Consider the following 22236-nt stretch of genomic DNA (forward strand, 5'->3'; position numbering starts at 1 on the left):
TTCCCTGATCCCCAAGTGTCTAGCTACTAAAAGGCATCAAGCTAAATTAACATTACTGTAAAGTAGCAGCACTGGATATTTACTGCATGGTTAATTAACAATAATGCAATTTCTACAAACTAAAGCCTTACTGGTAAGAGTTTTTAGTTTATTAATATTTGTCATGAAAAGCAGCTTGTCTCCTGCAAGGTCGTTTGTTTTAAAACCGACGCAGCACAAGATGGCGGCCCCGGGCAGTTGACTGGTGTTCTGTTAACGTCCCTAGAAGCTACAGAGAACGCGGGCTTGCTGTGTCAGTGAAGGAACTGTAGTTTGAGCTTAAAGAGGTCCTATAATGCCTGTTCATGCTCTTTTAATATGATAATGGACCTTAGCGGTGCACTATTGAAAGTTTCCATTAACAAAAAAATCTAAACATCGCATACGAGGTGTCTGCAGTGGTTCAACTAACGTCTAATTTTCTAACACCAGCTTTAGCGGGGAATGAGCGTGTGATTCCTAGATCTATCCGTCAAGATAAGACTCCCGTGATAAGCCAGTGAAGGTATACACTCTCTGAGACAAACACATCAACAAATGTATAAAATAAGTAAAAGTGAATAAATGTTAACACTAAAAACTTACAGTAAGTCAATGATGCTGTCTGCTGCCGCGTAGGTAGTAACTTTCTGCAGGCCTTCTGTCGTTGGTTGCTTCCCGCCACCTGCGTGCAAAATGTTCTTCTGGTTTTTTGGGGGTTTTTTTGCACAGAGCGGTTAGGATAGCAATCAGCGTAGTATGTGCAATGCATTAGCGCCGCCTTCTGCTTCGGATGTTGAATCAGATTAACTAGGAACGAAAAATGATCCCTGGAGCTGCTCAACACTTAAATAAAATATATATAGGCTACATTAAACTGATGACAATAAAAATACAATAAATAAATAAATAAATACATTTTGTCTTCCAGTAATGTCTAATGGATTTCAGTTTGCCCCAATCAAATTGTTTTAATAGGCTATGGTTGTAATTTATTTGTTATGATCGATTTTACTTATTTGGTTAAGCACTTTGAGATTTTATTGTATTTTATATAAATATTGTATTTTATTATTTTATTTTATATAAATTAAGTTTATTTTTTATATCATCCCTATTTTAAACAATAGCAATAACAGGACTTTATCATTCATAGCATGTAATTACTTAATTGTATTAAGCTGTATTTAATTAATGTTTTAAAGTTATGCTTATACTTATTCACAAAAAAGTTCCATTTAATCAAAAAATATTAGTTAAAATTACTCAAAAAGGAAGACCATGTTACACCAACTTGAAATAATTAAGTTAGTAGAACTTTTTCTGAAACTTTTGAGTACGCTACTTAATCTATTTAATTAATTTGAACGTTCAGGTTTACAGTGCAGAGCTGCCAACTCTCACGCTTTCGCCGTGTGACCGCCACAGACAAGATAGAGCAGGTTACTTTTAATATGAAACAAATTCTCAGCTTTCAGAATCTGTAAATTTTATTAAGAAATTCAAGCAATACCGGTTTGGCGCTCTTAAATGTGACGTGACAGTTAGCTAGCGCCTTGCAGCACGTGAACCGATAGTTTCAACCGATCCAAGCAAAACTCAAAAGTTGGCATCTCTGGCTAGCTGGTGAGAGAAAATGCCATTATCAAAGAGTCTAAAGAGGAAATTTGACAGCGAAAATAGCCATACATAGAAGAATGAAAAGAAAACTATGTGTTCATCCTACCTAGTTTAGTAAATGCAAAGCCGGTGTGTCTTATCTGCAACGAAGTTGTCATTTCACGACGGCTATTTTAGAGGTGTCTCCACGTAAGTGATCCACAGACTCTTTTGAATGTCTTCCAGAACTTTTCAAATTAAAAGCTCTCAATTCATCTCAAAATAAAACATTACTGCATAAACCTTCTCGTACTTTTATTTTGAAGGCAAAATCATTAAAGACGAAGTGATTGTGAGCAACTGTTGCTGTCATGACAGATCTGTTTCAGAACCAGTAATAATCTGGCTGCGGCGCGGGACAGATATTATTGCTGGCGGGCCAGTTTTGGCCCTCGGGCCGCCTGTTGCCGGCCCCTGCCCAACTTCATCTCCTTAAGCTTCTCATACGTTAACACAGGGTGCTCTGTGAGGAACAATACATCACGCCACTCCAGACAGGGAACCTTGACATCAGCCAAACCTCACAGAACAGACGGGCAGCAAACTGCTGCAAAACATACTGCCTCAGTCATGGGAAAACACAATAAACACATAACACAGGGTTTTTACTCACTCACTCAGCTAAAGGTCACAGAGGGTTCATGAGACGGAGACATGCTCCTACAGCTGCCTCAAATCAGCTCAGCTAATGAGTGTTCACGAGCTGCACACCTGCACACCACTACAGTAGTATAAAACACAACACCGAATTCGTTAGTGCTATATCAATGACAGTGGATGTCAAGGAAAGATTCCACAAACGCTTTCTTCAGTGGATTTTCTCAGTTAATATGCATGATCTTTATAACATAATAAAAACAATGGCAAATAATAAACCGGGTTCTGGGACTCTATGAAGCATCTTCTTCACGAAGCTCGTATTGAGTGTGCAATGAAACATGAATTATCTGAATTAATGAAACAAGGTCTCATCTCTCGTATACACTATAAGTCTATAAGGATCACAGATGTTTAGATTTTGGCACCGATCACGTTTTGAACTCTGATTATAAGTTATTGGCTTCTGTATGTTGAAAAGCTCTACACATTTTCTAATTTCTAACACTCAATCTGGGTTTTTAAAAGGTAGACATATCTTTAACAATATTATATTAATTATAAATATCCTAGATTATTCTGTAATTTAGTTCAACCTCCCTAAAGCACAATCTGTTATCCAAACTAATTCAACAATTTATGGCAGCTTTTTCCTCACAAACTTTTTATCCCTAGTAAAATAAAGAAGCTGTTCAATATATAGATATTACCATTGTCATTTATTTTGAGCAGGTTTTCTGAGAGTGTATCTTAAGTGTAATATTGAAGAAGAATCAATTCTACATCTCTATTATCAGTGTCTGTTTGGTCAGACCATGTTGTTCCTCTGATGTAACAATTGGTACAAATTACAGAATCTATTTATTTTTTGTCCGATTTCACTTCTAAGGATGTTAATATTGTTTAAACTAGATTATTACTTTGTCAATCTTGGTTATAGTCTACTTTATTATTACTTTAATAAATAATAAAGTAAATGCCATCTTCACAAAGACAGAACCATTAAAAAACACATGTTTATGGGAGAGTGCATGTGAGAGTTTGTTGCTGATGTGTAATATGTTGTTTAATTGTGAGTTCGTTGAGCAGTTGTTAGTATTTCAGGCTCGAGAGTCTCTGTAGTGACGCTGAGGAAACATATGGCAAGCCCTTTTAACATTTAAAAGCTAAGTTTGACTATCCGGAATTAACATTGTAGATATCAACAACGTCTTTCTGACTAGTCGTAATTACATTTTGGATAGTTGGAATTGTCATTCAAGATATCTGTAACGTAACAGCCTAGACGAAACGACAGATAGAGATATCTGTAATTCAGTTTTGACTAGGCAGAATGAAAGTTAAAGATATCTCAAACGTCATTATAACTAGTGAAAATTGTTGTGCATGACGTTGCTCTATTTTAGATATCCATAAATATGTAATTTCCCCTCCCTGCCATAATCAAAAAAAGAAGTGGGTTAATTTCCTTATTTCTATGAATGGAAGAAGAGAGAAGCAGTCATGGCGTTGGCTGTAATCGAAAAAAACACAAGAAAATGTTTCTATGTTTCCAGCATGACACATTATATTCATTAGAGATTTATGTGTGAGAGATTCACACTAAGGCCCTGTTTACACGAGAACGATTCCGGGTGAAAACGTAAAAATATTTTATCGGATGTGCCTTTCGTTTACACGGCGACTGCGTTTTGGGGGCTTAAAAACGCAAAAAAGTGAAACCACCCTCCAGAGTGGAAATCTTAAAAACGCTCCACTGTCGTGTTCCCGTCTAAAGGGTAAAAACGCAAATCTGCTCACTGTGGCTCTCGTCGCGTACGCGTTTACGTCACAGGCATGCGCCAGTACAGGAAAATAACAACCAACATGTCGGATTATTTCCATACGTCAGACCTTCAAGTTGCCCTAGCAGCTGATAAACGTACAAGAGTCTTTTCAGCAGTTGTACAAAATATTCTCAGACATTGGTGTGTTTGTGTGGCAGTGCTTCACATCGCCCCCTAGCCGCCTGGAGTGCATACTACATCGAATTTCTCACACTTTTCCGCACCATATGCACGCGGATTTCCCCCTCATAACGCTCGTCTAAACGCAGAATAAAAAGTGATAATGCAACGCCACTTTTGCGTTTTCTCTTCAGATCGTTTCCATGTAAACATAGCCTAATTCACTTTAATAAAGATGCTTACATGCATGCAATTCTTGCCATGGAAGTTTAATAACATTAAGTTCCTTAGATGAGAAAAAACAGTTCTTAGTTCAGATTAGTTTTTTGAAACAGTAGCTAACAGGATTAAAAAGACGATTAAAAACTCCTTAGCCCTCTGGCTGCTTCTAATCAGTGCTAATTACAAGTTAACGGTTAACAGGTGCTGTGATTTGATGATTTCACAACAACACGCTCTGCTCCCGCCTAAAGCCTGGTTCACACGGCAGGATAATTAGGCCGATTTCAGCCCCGATTTACCCCTTCCGACAATCTTAAGGATGCTGCGATTATGGTAAAATAATCTGCTCAGATGTTCCTGCCGTGTGTGGTGTGTTAAGAGTGCTCTCGTCTGCTCGGAAGGACGTCGGGACGCTCCGATCTCAAATCCGGGATATCCAACATGTTGGATTATTTTGGCCCGATTTCTCCTGGTGTGTGGCGTCCACCGGGGACAAACGAGCGCGTAGTCTGTGGACTGTGGCGTGTAGCCAATCAGATAGCGAGGTGACGAGGTGTAGCCAATCAGAAAGCGAGGTGACGAGGCGCAGAGGAAGCACCAGGAAACAAAATCAAAACAGCCGTCCATGCTCGCGTTGTCTTCACTTCTTTGACCATCGCCTTTTCTTTTGATAACGTTTTTTTTCGGTTAAACAAACAAACTACAAACTATCGCCACTGTATCCTCTTCGTCCGCCATGATTGTTTACTCTGAAGTCACGTTTGATCTCGAGGGATTTTGCGAGATTTTCCGTCTGACCTGGGAATGCTCGGGAGTCAAATCGGTTCGTGTGTGATGTGTTGATTTTGCCGTGTGGCTGCGCACCACACACTGTACGACCAAAACTGTTGGACCCGTGATTTTTTATCGCCGTGTGTGGGGTCTCTCAGGTTTGGAAAATCGGCCGACAATTTTAAAATCGTCCCGTGTGAACCAGGCTTAAAGTGGGAGGCGGGCCTAATTTGCATACAGATATCTGCAACGTCATTTCGCCCAGTCAAAACTCTAATTCAAGATATCTGTAATTACATTTTGACTAGGCAGAATGAAAGTTACAGATATCTCAAATTTCAGATATCTCTAATCAAAATTCATGTAAAGATATCTCTAACATCATTTCGCCTAGTCAAAACTTAATTTAAGATATCTGAAAAGCAACATGTAGATATCTTGAATTGAGGTGAATTAAAGGTATCTTGAACTGGAGTTATGACTAGTCAGAATCAAATTGTAGATATCTCAAACTGGAATTACAGACATCTACTATTCAGATGCAGATATCCGTAATTCACATATTGGATATCTGCAACTGAATTGTAGATATCTGTAATGATAAAGCCCATACAAATGAATGGCAAAAGTGACGTCATTTGTCCTAGGAAGAAAGTCTTTGTGGATTTCTGAAGTGAAAATTATGGATAGGAAGAATGTAGTTGCGGATATCTGAAATGTTATTTTTGAGTAGGCAAACCTGAATTACAGATATCTGCAACACAGTCCCAATTCGCATACTATCCGTCCTAAATAGTATGTGACATTAGTAATTGTCAATACTATTTAGGGTGGATAGTAGGCACATTGGGACTAGTCTAGCTGTTAAATGTTAAAATGGCTTGCCATAGAAACACTGCGCATGCGCCACAACACACCCTGGCTTTCGCATAGACATCATATCTATGGGCTTTCGCTCGTTTATTCTTCTAGCAGCTAGCTAGAGCACCTCCTGCTGTTCGTCATGATCTGACGACACTTCCGCATCGCCTGTGTGTGTGTGTGTGTGTGTGTGAGAGAGAGAAAACCTGTCCTCGAGACTGAGCGGAACTGAAACAAACAAACTTGAGCTCAGACTCAGAGAAAGAGACTCGCGATGCGGATTCAGACGCGCAAATATGAAGCTCCGCGGCTCTGAAGTGTGTGTGTCACTGCTGGTGTGTGTTTCACTGGGTGAGTCCAGCCTTCCTGTGTGTTAGTGACGATAAAGTGTGTGTTTCACTGCTGGTGTGTGTTTCACAGGGTGAGTCCAGCCTTACTGTGTGTTAGTGACGATAAAGTGTGTGTTTCACTGGGTGAGTCCAGCCTTACTGTGTGTTAGTGACGATAAAGTGTGTGTTTCACTGGGTGAGTCCAGCCTTACTGTGTGTTAGTGACGATAAAGTGTGTGTTTCAGTCCAGCATTAGTGTGACGATAAAGTGTGTTTCACTAGTGCTGCTGTAGCACTGGTAGTAGCTTTAAACGCGTAGGGCAGGACAGTGTGTGTGTGTGTGTGTGTGTGTGTGTGTGTGTGTCAGTGAAGCTGCGTTAGTTCGCTTGTACTCTATAAATCAGTATGTTTATTTATTTTTTTATAAAATTTTAACAAACGTAAGATACAAAAAACAGACAAATTGTAAAACAATAAACAAGTTGTAGTTCAATAGTTAACAGGAAAAATAATATAAAGAAGTCTGAATTGACCCTTCGCTAAGCCCCGCCCTCCCTAGTTACTGTTGCTACGCCTGTCAAGCTTTCGTGTCTGGCTCGTCTATTACAGTGTTTATGCACCGGTGTCAGACATTCCCAATGAGAGAATTAGTAATTTTTGGCGAACATGTGAAATATCTGAGAGAGCAAGACTAAAGGGACTGCAGTGCATTCGAGGGATATATCCACGACATAATATGCAACCGATTAGAGAATAATTTCATTCAAATTGAAGCTAAAGCCGATAGTCCCAGCGCAAGCAGCCGCCGCCTCATATGCTGACCATGCAAATGGGAAACACACAGCTATTTTCGTGCACAGCAGGGTAAGTGAAATGTGAAACTAATCTAATAATTATATATCAAACAGTTTATCCATAAATCTTGTGGAATAACACTAACACCGGGAGAGCCGCGATCGGATTGGGTTAAAGTTACTCAGTCAGGGGTAACGTTAGTAGGCCGTCGATTAACAAAATGCTGAAATATATTTTAAAGTATGTCAGTGAGCCTCCGTCTTGTCTTTAATCGTCTTATTTTACGTTAAAATATATGCATTATGAACAAAGAACAGTCATTATTTCCAACTTCCAAGCAATATGTGTTTTTGATAATCCTGTAGACTAGTTGTGAATGTGGTCTCCCACACTGCTGATCCACGCTCGTCATTTCTCCTCTTGGCTTTTAGATTTTCAGGAAGGAAAAAATTCCACTCCCGCGTCCAAACTTTTAGGATACCGGGTATCAGATTTGCACAATCCATACGCACAACGCTTCGGCATGTTTCCCTCGCTCGAAAGCTTGCCAGACCTCCCGCGCCTAGTTACGGTTGTTAAGACACGATTGGCCAGTTGCGGTTTTCGGGCGTGGCTTAGCGAAGGGTCAATTATCTATTGATTTGCCAGAAGAAAATGAAAATGAAAGAAGAAAAAAAGTGGGGGCACAAAAAAAGAAAAGCATATTATGAAAGAATATTAAATATGGTACAAATTCTAGTTGTTTTTATAGCTTTCTTATTTACAGACGTTGAAATTGTATTTAAGTACAAGTTCAATTCTTGTTTGAACCCAAAAGTGAAAGTTCTGTCGTTACTCATCCTCGTGTCGACGCTGGTCACGTGTGTAAACAGTGCAGCGCTTCCGGTTTGTGCGTCAGAACGCGGATCAGTATTGGCTGGCTCCTGCGTCACGTGACCAACCGAAGAGAAGAAATGGTTGAATAAAGTTGCTATTTTTTTTTTTTTTTTTTTCATTACGGGTTTGGACCCACATGAGAGTGAATTACGGACAGAAACTCAATTTTAACACACACAGGGTTTCTGTATCCTGGGGAAAGTGTAGGTCTCGTGTCTTGGTTTCATGTTGAAAGGGTGTGTGTGAATATTTAGATTTATATTTCATACAATCTTTGTTTGGCATTTAAAACCCCATGATCAGCTGCAGAGGGAAACTACTCTCCTCCAGATAACAGTGGATCTATTTCATATAAAAATGTTGTATAAAAACTTAAGTGTAAGCTTGTTACGTTTATGTTGAAATATAATTAAATTGTTATATTCTTCATAATCTGTCTGTAAATATTTGTATCTCTGGGAAAACGTGGTCCTTTTAGAGGTATAAAATAAGGGTAATTCGCACCGCAGGAACGAGTTTAGTTCTAGAGCTCTTTTGAGGAACTCGTGCGTCTCAGAGACTCTGGGCTAGTGACTAATCTTTGAGTGGTTTTCCCACCTGGGGCACACACACACACACACACACACACACAGACACACACACAGACACAGACACAGACACAGACACACACACACACACACACACACACACACACACACACACACACACACACACACACACACACACACACACACACACACACACACACACACACACACACACACACACACACACACACACACACACACACACACACACACTACATTCCTAAACCTGAGAGCAGCAGAAAGAGCCAGTGAGATGATTCACACAGATGTTGCACAGTAAGTGTTCATCTAGTGAAAGATAGCTATATATATATAAATGATAGCTCTTAGTGTAAGCATTGGAGGCTTTCTGGAGAAAACTGTTGAAGAATGAAGAGTGTGTGTGTGTGTGTGTGTGTGTGTGTGTGTGTGTGAGAGAGAGATTGAGAAATACGATACTCAACAAAAAACACATGCAAACTTATGCATACCTGTTGATTGTTGAGTATCATATTTCATACATCCGGCTTCTATGGCTCATACTGTATATGCAATGCATTGCAATTCAATTATAAAGCCTGTTGTGTCATTTTTTACTATTGTCATATTTTGATTAATGTGAACAAATGTAAAAAGAATTTATAATTTTTAACAATAACAAATGATGTATGAATAATCAAGTAAACCCAAGTTGTTTGAGTCCAGTAAATGATCATGTTACAATTACTTTATCAAGTAAAGTCTTTTCTCTTGTAAATCTTTAATGATTGTTATAAAGTATGAAGTAAGAGCTCTCAATCGCGCCACGCTCGTGACATCATCAGTCTGTGTCCTGCACACATACAGCAGGAGAGAGCAAGCTGGTAAATGTCAGCTCAGTTGTGAGCTCATTGCTTGTGTGTAGTGGTGTGCGATGGGTATTGTGTATGATGATATAGTAATGATTGTTTTAAGGATGTACGAGGCACTGTGAGCTGATCGCGTTTGTCTCGTGCTTTCACAGCGTGATGTGTGGTTATAGGTGTTCTTAAATGAGTTTTTGTCTTATATTTATATCATATTATGTGGTTATCATACAATATCACATCAGCAAGAGTGCCGTTTTCCCGTGCACAATAGCAAATGTGATGTTTATTTTATATAACAGTTAAATCGGTTGAATGACTCCCTCAACTCACACTGATTTGCTTGCGGTTCTAGTTTCACATTTAAAGTACCCTTTAATTAGAACGTTAAAATTAGAAATCAGTTCATATTTAAATATTGAATTTAAAAAAAAATCTAGCTTTATTTATGCAATTGTGAATGCAGTGTAAATGTATTAAAGGACAATTCTGGCCAAAAATGAACCTGGGCTAAATAACACATGGCTACCGAGTCGAGCGTTCTCTGGGATGCGTTTTCATGATAATCGAATGTACCCAGTTTTATCTTTAGTTTTAGTTTAACCACAGATTATCTGATAACGCTAGTGTATGGGGCATCGAATCAGTAAAATGGAGCCATCTTTGGAAAACAGTCTCGACCAGTCGAATCCCGAACGCCGTGAGCTGAACTGGGACTATCGGCCAGCATTAGCACTACGTTCGTGGTTGATTGAATGATTTAATTTGACTGGTAACAGTGGTATTGTTATTATTCTTAGGCCGTGTGTCCACCAAAGCGTTTTTAGCCGGCTGAAAACGCTGGACGCTCTGCTGAGAACACCTAGCTGTGGCGCTTGAGAGCGTTTTGGCAGCGCTGCGTTTTTTCAGTTGAGACGATTCGTTGCTTTGATACAGAATATCCGCAGCACAGTTTACTTGTAACTGATTTCGCAGATAATTTTGTTTCATACTAAAAATTTATAGTATTTAACAACATTTTGTTCGGTTATCTCTGCTGGTTGATGTCGTTGTACAGAAAGAATGTTGTGGCGGTTGGTCGGTGTGATATTAGTCCCGCCCCTCCTCCACTGTGATTGGACGGCTGTGTAAAAAGTGACAGTGATGAGCGCAGCGTTTTACCCAAAGTTGAAGAGTTTTCACACTCAGTGAAATATCATCTAATTATCAACAAAACTTTGAAAATATCAAGACCTATATTTGTCAATATTGGGCACCCCTAATGCACAGTATTCATTTTGATTTATTCGGGTCTTAAAAAGCTTTAAATTTGACTTTAAAAAGTGTGCAGAAACCCTGACTTTATCAAGTAAAGTCTTTTTTCTCATAAATCTTTTATGGATCTTCTGAAGTATGCTCTCTCGATCAGAGGCATGAAGTAGATTGAGCACGACAGGTTCTCTGCAAAGATCATAGTGATTATTTATAGGCCCTACTTTTACATTTAGTCGTTTAGCAGACGCCTTTGTCCAAAGCGACTTAGACCCTAGAAATGTGCTCATTAAATATGATACTGTAGGCTAATATAGTCATAAATAGGCATTATACTTATTGTTCAACAGAATTTTACAAAGAATAATGTAGTGAATAAATGTTTTAAAAATATTGTAATCCACATTGCCAAACAAGCATTCTGTTTTTATACCCCCATTTAAACCCCCAAAGGGGATTCAAACATTAAAATAAAAATAAGTTGTATTATTTGTGTCCTAATAAGATGGAAAATAGGAATAAATAACTGTTGTGATGTCTCTGTGTGGCCAGAAGGGGCTCAGGCTGCTGATGAATGGCAGGACCCTGATACACTCCTACACTAGTAGTGTCCTGACCGCTTCACTCAGAGCTAGGGTTAGTTAAACACGTGTCTTATATATACAGAACGCAGTCTGGACATCACGATGGCATTGTCACGTGACCTACAACAGTTGTTGTGTATCTCTGATGTTCATGGTGTTTATTAGCTGTTGGAGGAAGAGATGATCGATCACGCTTGAACACGCCACGTTAAAGAGCGTGACCCTGTCAGTGTGTGTGTTCTGATGTTTCTCTGTGTGTGTGTTTGTGTGTGTGTGTGAGAGCTGAGTGCTGTGATCAACACGTCGCGTGCGAAAGAAGGACTGCACGATTAAACACATTTTAATCGCGAAGAAGATATCTGCCTCCCACGATTAATTAGGCTAACCATAATTATCGCGATATCAATGTGTAAATCCAAGCACAAAACAAACATTGCAAATTGTGTGTTTTTCTTATGGGCTGAGTGTACGGGTGATCAACTGCGTCACATGCCTCACGTGACGGTGTTTAGATTTCAAGCGCGCGTTCGTGGCGTAGCAGAAGTTGGCGTTACGTGATAAGCTTGCAGTCATTCAGCTGAAACAAACATAATGCCAGAGCAACAAGATGAAGGAGAAGAAGTGCGTTCGTTAGTTCCCAAAAAGGGTCATGCAAGTATGTCGGGTTCAGTGAAAGCGGTGTTGATCAGGTACGAGTCCTGTGCGAACTGCTCCTGTGCCGTGCAGACGTCGCAAGATAACACAACAAACCTCATCAACCACCCTAGAAGCCACCATAAAGTACAATATCAAGAATTTCAACAGTTGAAGGCATAAAAACCTGCAACCACAAAAAATCCCAAGCCTTCCACAACACAGACGACAATAACGGGGAATATTCAATAACAATAACTTTGCTCGCAAAGACACACGGAAATAACAGAGGCGATCACGTTTCATTTAGCCAAGGATGTGTGTCCAATAAACACCGTAAGCAATGAAGGGGTTAAAAAAAGGATTGCCTCCCGCAACTATTCCACTGACGTTGCTGTGCCTGGGCTGTGTGGTCAAGGAGAGCTGCGGTCTGAGCTTGACTTCATTTTATTGACTCCGAGTTTGAAATGAAAAGCAAGCTTTTGCAAACTTCGTTTTCCCCACTATTTCCTATTGCAACGGCCTCAAAGAAGCGATTTCTGCGTGGGGTTTGCTTGAGGAAAGCCTCGTCTGCATTACAACGGACAACAAGCTAATATGATCATCTCTGAATAACCGCACGAGGCTACTTTGCTTTGAACATAGACTTCATTTAGCTATTGGTAAGTTGTTTTAACATTTTCCCTTAATATAGTGTAACTATTTCACACATTTGAAAGATTCCCTTACTAATTTTTCGATATTACAGCGACACCTAGCGTCATTCAGCATATTCTGCCAAATATTCCAATATTACAGAGATTTAAAAGTTTAAGATAAAGTGAGCGATAATCGTCGTACAATACCTACTATATGTGAGCGTATGCGCACCCAGCAGAATTTAGGAAAAGGCAGTGTTTACTGATAAATGGTCTCATGTAGGTGTACATAATTTTTTTAAACGTTTTAAAAAATGGTTAAATTATAATAATGTTCTATTTGTTAGCATTAAAATGCATTAGGTATCGTGAGCTAATGATAAGAAATAAATCTGGATAAGTGTTCATAATTTAGCATTTTCGTTTTTTGGTCATGTTTTCATAATGCATTAATATTAACTAATATAATAGTGTTAAAATACCAAAGATTTATTTCTGTTTAAAAGTTTTGCAACAAACAAACAAAAAAATGTCAATGTACTTTGTTAAACAACTTAAATATTTTAAATTAACACATTTGGGCCTTTTACTATTTTTACTGGTAGACTTCATATGCCTTGGCTTGACAATGTTTTTCTGCAGAGAATGCTATGAAGGATCCAAGAATGTACCGGGCCGTGGGTCTCTGCAAACAGCTGGAGCGTAAGAGGGCGTTCGAGTATTGAGTCCCAGAGGCGGGATCACGTCTGGCCGTGATGGAGAGAGTCCCTGAGTCCCAGAAGGCCATTGCTCATGTCCTGGCCTCTGACAAGAACTCCCGGCATCTTATCCCAACATGGCAGGACATGATCGTGCTAGAGGCGATCAACAAGTCCCTGAAGCTTCTAGTTGGGTTTACAGATGCACTGTGTGGTGAGAAGTACGTCAGCGTGTCATTTGTAAAGCCAGTTCTTCATCTTTTCAACTCGTCAGTCTTAAAAGTTAAGGATGATGATGCTGACCTGTCAAGAGCAATAAAGTCCCACAAATCCAGGCTCTGTTGGACATGGCATCTACTGTAGATCCACGTTACACCCCTGAAGACAACAAAACATCAATACAAGCCAGACTGAAATCCAAGATGATGATTGTGGCAGTGACGGTAATAAAAAACAAGTGCTGGACTGTGATCTACAGTATATATTGAATTGAGACTCCTAAATTTGTTTTTTATGAGTGTAGATGCCTTCCCCAGAACCACCAGAAGAAAACATTGAGGAGGATGCTGAAGCTGGATGCGCTCCACAGAAAAAGATGACGCTAGAAAGATACTTTAGAACTGCTGAACAAGCCTTGCCACCTAACAACCAGGAACTAAGTTTAGCTTGTGAGCTGCAGACTTACTTACAGTCATGCAACCTGGATAGTGAGGGTTACCCACTAAAATGGTGGAAGGAAAATGAAAAGGTCTACCCAAGGCTTTCAAAAGTGGCAAAGAAATGCTTGTGCATACCAGCCACAAGTTCTCCTTCAGAGAGAGCTTTAGTGCCGGGGAATGTCCTAGGTCCTCCCTAAAGCCAGATCATGTTGACAGACTTGTGTTTCTAGCCAAGAACCTGTAACATGTATGCACAAATACTTACGTGTAAGCCTATCGTAGGATAGGGAAAAAAAAATGAATAAATATAGCTGCGAGCAGCGATTACGGGCCCAAGCCGGTGGCACCGCAACCCCGGTGCCTTTAGTTAAAGGCACCGGGGTGGCGGTACCGCCGGCTTTGGCCCTTCATCGCTGCTCGCAGCTATATATATATATATATATATATATATATATATATATATATATATATATATATATATAAAAAGCCGGTGGCACCGCCACCCTGGTGCCTTTAGGGTTATTGTGCACGACGTGACACAAAATATCTGCTGGCTATCTGCCGAACGGCTCTGGTAGTTCCGCTTCAGCACTGATGATGTTGTAGAAATAGTGCGCTCTGGTTGGTCTGGATTATTCGGGATTTTTTATTTTATACAGAAATAAGTTATTTACAATTCAGATGAGAATAAAGTTAGTGTTGATTAAAATGAAGGAAAACAAATATATTGATCTGAAATATAGCACATTAATTTTAAATTTATTTAGGTTCAATTACCAAACATACAATCTTAATTTAATTTAAAGCAAACAATACATTTAAAAGATATGGGTTGTATGCACTTTTTTTTAATAAAAAAAGATATATATCCAAAAAACAAGGCCTTAACCTGTTAAGTGTCACCCCCCCTTTTTTTGAATAGACATGAAAATGCACATTCCAAACTTAAATGGTATAGGATAAGAATCCTTTGGAATATAGACATAAAATTGGTCTTGTTTTAAAGAAGACATTTGGCAGATTTTTGTAGAAGTGAAATAAATTAAGAAAGTGAAACAGAAAAAAAGTTACAGAAGTTTGAGTTTATGAAAATGTACGATTTAAAAAATTAATTATTCATATTTAATATAAAATATATATTTTCAAAACCTGGACAACTCTTAAACTGCAAAAAAATCAAAGCCAAAAATCTGAACAAGTTGTGTTTCAAATTTTAGGTTGATATCTCAAGAAATGAGCTTTCAGTAAGATTTTGTTTGGGCGCAGTACCAAACTTTTTCACTAGGTCACAACCAGACTCCATTACTGCCCATATAAGGGCGCCTCCATTTCCATATGTGGTTTGAGTGATCTGAACCATCATTTTCACAATTTTCATACAATTTATAAAGTAGACATCCTATTCAGAAGTAGTATTGGAAGTTTGGCAGATTTTGATATGAATTAAACCTTGAATAAACACATAAAAGAACACATATGTGCGTTATAGCTCGCGGCCACATCACAAATGGTGAATCTATTATTTTTTCTTTATATTTAAAACATTTTCAGACCTTTTTTTTCTAAAATAATTGAATGCTTGCCATCTTTTGAACTCTTGGCATGAAAACAAACTGGTTTCTACCCTTCTTTCATGATTTTTCATGTTCATTGCTATTACAAAATAAAGGTCTGAACACGCCTAGGAGTATGAAAATATTCTTGTTGCAAATTAATAAATTACGGCTCCTCTGTAATTTGTTTTGAGAATCAGTAACCAAATATGGAAACTAGAGATTGTAAGCTTTCAAATGGTATATAGTTTGTCAAGATTAGTTTAGGTTTAGTATAGGTTATTACTGTTTTAAATATGTAATGGATTTGGGCCCACCGGTGGGCCCATGACACTTAAGAGGTTAAAGGGTTAAACTCTTGTCACTGTAACAGACACAATCTCTCTCTCTCTCTCTCACACACACACACACACACACGTCAAGTCACTTCCATTTTAGATTCAATATTGAATAAGCAGAAAATTCGGATTTTCTGCTCTGAAAATATAAATAAGCATAAAAATTGAATAAGCACTTTTAATATTCTAAACAGAATAAGCACTAGTCGCTAATGAGTAAGTACTAGTACTTAATGGAATAGATACTAGTATCTAAAAAATAAGTACTAGTAGCATGAAAATAGAGACTAGTAGGTTAAAATGATAAAATGTTAAAACGGCTTGCCATATTGGCTCAGAGAGAGAGAGAGAGAAAATGACCTTTTAGATACTAGTACCTATTAATAGATACTAGTATTTATTCAATAAATACTAGTACTAAGTCATTAGATACTAGTACCTATTAAATAGATACCAGTACTTATTCATTAGCTACTAATACGTATTCAAAAGAATATCTAAAGAATAAGCACTAGTATCTAAAGAATAGGCACTAGTACTAAAGAATAAGCACTAGTCGCTAATGAATAAGTACTAGTACTTAATGGAATAGATACTAGTATCTAAAAAATAAGTACTAGAAGCATGAAAATAGAGACTAGTAGGTTAAAATGATTAAATGTTAAAACGGCTTGCCATATTGGCTCAGAGAGAGAGAGAGAAAATGACCATATTCAAACCAAAATATCTGACTTCCTCTTGGTCTGAGCTAATGACAGTTAATTAGAAAGTTGTCCGGCTTGATCTGAACAATATGCGTACCGAGTTTTATGATTGTAGGTAAAACTATAAAACTAACCCCCCCACTTTTGTCAAAAGGAGGCGCTACTGAGTCCCTGCACCACGCCCGTTTCTGAAACTTTGCACATGTCTACAGGCTAATAAATGTGATCTGTCTGTCGAGTTTCATGCAATTTTAAGCAATTTCAGGCATGCTAAGAGTCTCAAAAGCATCCAAAAAGAATATTAAAGTTTGATGCGTTGCCATGGCACCAGTATCAAAGATATCAATAATCCTTTCACAGGTCTACATCTGCCGTGTATTTACATTATACAGATGAAGTTTGAAGCAAATCGGGTTAAAATAAGAGGGTGATTTCAAAGCATTTTGAAAGTGACACACTTCCTGCTGCCAGTTGGTGGCGCTATAACTTTGACTCACAAGAGTCACATCCATGTGATCGGCCTCTTACAACGAACACACTGCTGAAGTTTCATTAAGATCAGCTAATGTATGCTGAAGTTATAACACACTTCCTGTTTCCATTATTCGCCATAAATTCGTTTCCTCGTCACGGCCAAACCGTTCCAGATATCAGAAATCCCCTCGCAATTTTTCATCCTCAATGTCTTGACATCATGCTGACCGTGTTTCGTTGCGATTGGTTGAATTCTCTAGGAGGAGTATATCGAATTCCAGGGGCATACGCTTCCAAACAAACCATAATAGCCGACTTCCTGTTGGGCTGGGGTAAAAAGTAAAAGTACAAAGGATATATAAACCGATGAGATCTATATGTGTACCGAGTTTCATATTATTACATGCAAGCGTGTTTGATTTATGGACCAAGTTTTCGGGCCCCGTTCCAGGGGGCGCTGTCGAGCCCCCCTGCCACGCCCGGGTACCACCTTCAGCCCGGCCCTGATGGCCGCGGGTTCTGACCTGTGTGCAAAGTTTCAAGAGTTTTCGTGCACGTTAAGAGCCCCAAAAGTGCCCGAATAGTCGTTAGAATAATAATAATAAATATAGCTGCGAGCAGCGATTACGGGCCCAAGCCGGTGGCACCGCAACCCCGGTGCCTTTAGTTACCTAAAGGCACCGGAGTGGCGGTGCCGCCGGCTTTGGCCCTTCATCGCTGCTCGCAGCTATATTTATATATATATATATATATATATATAAACAAGCCGGTGGCAGCGCCACCCCGGTGCCTTTGGGGTTATTGTGCATGACGGGCAATAACGTAACCCCGCTTTGACCTTTGAGAAGATGTGTGCTGTAGAGCTTGCATTGGTGTGGGCTCTGCAAAAGTGTGCATTGAGGGCACATATCAACCACAAAGTATGCGTGAGCAACCTTCTGAAACCTAAAATGAAAAATGAGACACCCTACGGTCTCATGGACTTAATGGACACATGAAATAAGTACACAAGTTTGAAAGTTATATGAAGTGTGCCAAGACAGAATATTTGCCTGATCTGATTAGAAAAATAGTTTGTGTGTGTGTGTGTGTGAGGCGTGATTGAACAATGTAGACATAAAAACATACTCCGTCCTTTTGTTCATACAGGACATTATTCAAAATGCAAAGTGTTTACTTATATTTGTGTACAATCGCAATAAAACACAACATTGTGCTTTTGTCAAACTGTACTGCTAAACTACAACTGTCACCCAACCAAAATCTCTTTTTTATTTTATACAGAAATAAATAATCTATCATTCAGATGAGAATAAAGTTAGTGTTAGTTCAAATTTTAAGGAAAACAAATATATGATCTGAAATATAGCACATTCATTTAAAATTCATTCAGGTTCAATTACCAAACATACAAATCTCAATGTAATTTAAAGCAAACAATACATTTAAAATATATGGGTTGTATGCTATTTTTTTTATATAAAAAGATATATATCCAAAAAGACAAGGCCTAAACTTTAACAAGGGTTAAACAATCACTGTAACAGACACAATCACACACACACACACACACACACACACACACACACACACACACACACACACGTCAAATCACTTACATTTTAGATGCAATATTGACTTTTTTTCTGTTTCAGCAGCGAAAATAGTTAAACAAAGATCACAGCAGAACCATCGAGGATCTCACAGCAACGCGTTCTCATTACTGAATGATTCAGCATTTTGAACGAATCGGTTGACTCAAAGATTCAACGACCAATCCATAATCTGTCTCATTCATGAATGACTCAGCCGTTCGAACGAATCGTTTGAACGAATGAATCAATGACTCGCTCATTAAGACGGTCGCCTGGCGACACCTAATGACGGTTTAGTGATATGTTTAAAAGTATCATTCTTTCCAACGATTGTTAATTAACTCATATTTGAAACATAAGCTATATATATATATATATATATATATATATATACATATACACATGTATACACAAAAATAAAATAAAAACACATTTGAAGCGTGTTTGCTTACTAAATTGTGAGCTGAACGAAAGTTGCAGCAAAGATCAGCAACAGGAGTCAAAATTCATTAATCACGAGAGTGAAGAGCTGACTGAAAAAAATGATGACGGAATATTTTGTGTAAAAGCGCCTATTTAAGCGAATCTGTCATTTACTAATTTGTTGTTGTGTTTTACCTGAAAACCGGAAACAATCGGCCCCCGATATGGTGCTAATTTTAAAGTGACACTAAAAAGTATGCGGCTGCACTGGCATTCATAACGGTGCGCGTCCATGGCGACGAGCGAGCAGAACAGAGCGAACGTTTTTTCATTTCTACTTCCATAGAAATTCATTCGAGTGCACTGCGAGCGCCACCACTATAAATGTCCGTGCGGACGTCCTTATACTTTACTTTCACTTTTATATTAGCGATTTAAAAGGCCTCGCTGGTGTCTAACGTCGATTAACCGGTGGGAAAAGATCCTCACAGCCACATACCTAATATATTTATATTTAATTACAATAGCCATACCTGATAAAAAAGTTTTATGTACTGAGTTGATATCATTTTGGACACAAGAGGGCAGTATAGCCCTTTGTATTACTTGATGTATTTATTTTTTAACTGAATAGCACATTCTGGCTGTTTTTAAACTTGTACATTATTCTTAAATTGAAAACAAGAATAAAATGGGTTTAGTTCTGATATTTGTGTAATTTTATCTAGAAATAAATGGTGTATAATTAATTTTTTAGAAGATATGAGGCTTTTAGTGTTTACTTTTTTGACATGACTTTAATCCCTCGCCATAGCAAAACAATTTGAGATATTCAATAGCCATTCACAATTTAGCTTCTTTAATGTATTTTCATCATGTTGAAAAAGTTTGGTGGGAATTGAATAAACCACTTAAGAGGAGTGGGTAAAAAATCAGAGGCTGATTTTGCCAAAAATCCACATTAAGACCAAAATAGCCCACTTCCTGTTGGGCTGGCTTAAAGTTGTTTGGCCCGATGAGATCTATATGTGTACCGAGTTTCATAATATTACATGCAAGTGTGTTTAATTTATGGACCAAATTTTCTGACCAAGTTTATGGACCAAGTTAATTTAATTAATAAACTAATTATATAAAACTATTTTCAATGCACTACAATTCAACTGGTTATATGCCTTTACTTATTAATACAACTTATTTAAAAAATACAAGGCGTAAGACATTTATTTTCTTTTTTAATGCAGGCCAGACCAAACAGCAGTGAAATGGTTAATCTAGCCCCCCTCCCCCTCCCCACACTCACAGACACACACACACACACAGAGACGTAGGCTCAGAGAGAGAGAGACATAAAATGACAATTTTCAAACCAAAATATCTGACTTCCTGTTGGTTGGAGCTATTGAGTGTAAATTAGAAAGTTGTCTGGCTGGAGGAGAATAATACACATACCGATTTTTATTACTGTAGATAAAATGAATCCCTCCACTTTTGACAAAAGGTGGCGCTACTGAGCCCCTCACCACGCCCGTTTCTGAAACTTTGCACATGTCTACTGGCTAATAAATGTGATGCGTCTGTCGAGTTTCATGCAATTTCAAGTATGCTAAGAGTCTCAAAAGCATAAAAAAAGAATATTAAAGTTTGATGCGTTGCCACGACAACAGTATCTAAGATATCAAGAATCCATTCACAGGTCTACATCTGCCGTGTGTTTACATTATAGTAGTGAAGTTTGAAGCAAATCGGGTTAAAATAAGAGGGTGATTTCAAAGCATTTTGAAAGTGACACACTTCCTTCTGCCAGTTGGTGGCGCTATAACTTTGACTCACAAGAGTCACATCCATGTGATCGGCCTCTTACAACGAACACACTACTGAAGTTTCATCAAGATCAGTTAATGTATGAAGAAGTTATAACACACTTCCTGTTTCCATTATTCGCCATAATTTCGTTTCCTCGCCACGGCCAAACCGTTCGAGATATCAAAAATCCGCTGGCAATTTTTCATCCTCAATTGCTTGACTTCATGCACACCGAGTTTGGTGGTGATTGGACGAATTTCCTAGGAGAAGTGTTTCGAATTCCATTGCATGCGTTTCCAAACAAACCATAATAGCCGACTTCCTGTTGGGCTGGGGTAAAAAGTAAAAGTACAAAGGATATATAAACCGATGAGATCTATATGTGTACCGAGTTTCATATTCTTACATACAAGCGTGTTTGATTTATGGACCAAGTTTTCGGGCCCCGTTCCAGGGGGCGCTGTCGAGCCCCCCTGCCACGCCCGGGTACCACCTTCAGCCCGGCCCTGATGGCCGCGGGTTCTGACCCGTGTGCAAAGTTTCAAGAGTTTTCGTGCACATTAAGAGCCCCAAAAGTGCCCGAATAGTCGTTAGAATAATAATAATAAATATAGCTGCGAGCAGCGATTACGGGCCCAAGCCGGTGGCACCGCAACCCCGGTGCCTTTAGTTACCTAAAGGCACCGGAGTGGCGGTGCCGCCGGCTTTGGCCCTTCATCGCTGCTCGCAGCTATATTTATATATATATATATATATATATAAACAAGCCGGTGGCAGCGCCACCCCGGTGCCTTTGGGGTTATTGTGCATGACGGGCAATAACGTAACCCCGCTTTGACCTTTGAGAAGATGTGTGCTGTAGAGCTTGCATTGGTGTGGGCTCTGCAAAAGTGTGCATTGAGGGCACATATCAACCACAAAGTATGCGTGAGCAACCTTCTGAAACCTAAAATGAAAAATGAGACACCCTACGGTCTCATGGACTTAATGGACACATGAAATAAGTACACAAGTTTGAAAGTTATATGAAGTGTGCCAAGACAGAATATTTGCCTGATCTGATTAGAAAAATAGTTTGTGTGTGTGTGTGTGTGAGGCGTGATTGAACAATGTAGACATAAAAACATACTCCGTCCTTTTGTTCATACAGGACATTATTCAAAATGCAAAGTGTTTACTTATATTTGTGTACAATCGCAATAAAACACAACATTGTGCTTTTGTCAAACTGTACTGCTAAACTACAACTGTCACCCAACCAAAATCTCTTTTTTATTTTATACAGAAATAAATAATCTATCATTCAGATGAGAATAAAGTTAGTGTTAGTTCAAATTTTAAGGAAAACAAATATATGATCTGAAATATAGCACATTCATTTAAAATTCATTCAGG

At 38.7% G+C, this 22236-nt stretch overlaps 1 protein-coding gene and 1 long non-coding RNA gene across 3 annotated transcripts in view; both read left to right on the forward strand.

Annotated features, from left to right (window-relative positions):
• The first annotated feature begins 6142 nt into the window (after positions 1-6142).
• The window catches only part of LOC143747180 (interferon alpha/beta receptor 1b-like), a 68854-nt gene continuing 52760 nt past the window's right edge, over positions 6143-22236 (forward strand). Inside the window, exon 1 of one of the 2 annotated variants that reach the window (XM_077239733.1) lies at positions 6143-6425. In XM_077239733.1, coding sequence (XP_077095848.1) covers positions 6371-6425 — 55 coding nt within the window. In that variant the 5' untranslated portion in view covers positions 6143-6370. Of the gene's footprint in view, positions 6426-8912; positions 8938-22236 lie in introns of those variants that run through there. The other variant, XM_077239742.1, reaches the window with a different exon arrangement.
• Positions 6542-6824, forward strand: LOC143747191 (uncharacterized). Its single transcript, XR_013206685.1, has 2 exons — positions 6542-6599; positions 6686-6824. It is a non-coding gene; the product is annotated as an uncharacterized LOC143747191 (long non-coding RNA).

The sequence above is a fragment of the Siphateles boraxobius genome, unplaced genomic scaffold, assembly GCF_051911475.1.
Source record: "Siphateles boraxobius isolate OS27281-9 unplaced genomic scaffold, OSU_SipBor_1 100, whole genome shotgun sequence".
Lineage (NCBI taxonomy): Eukaryota > Metazoa > Chordata > Actinopteri > Cypriniformes > Leuciscidae > Siphateles > Siphateles boraxobius.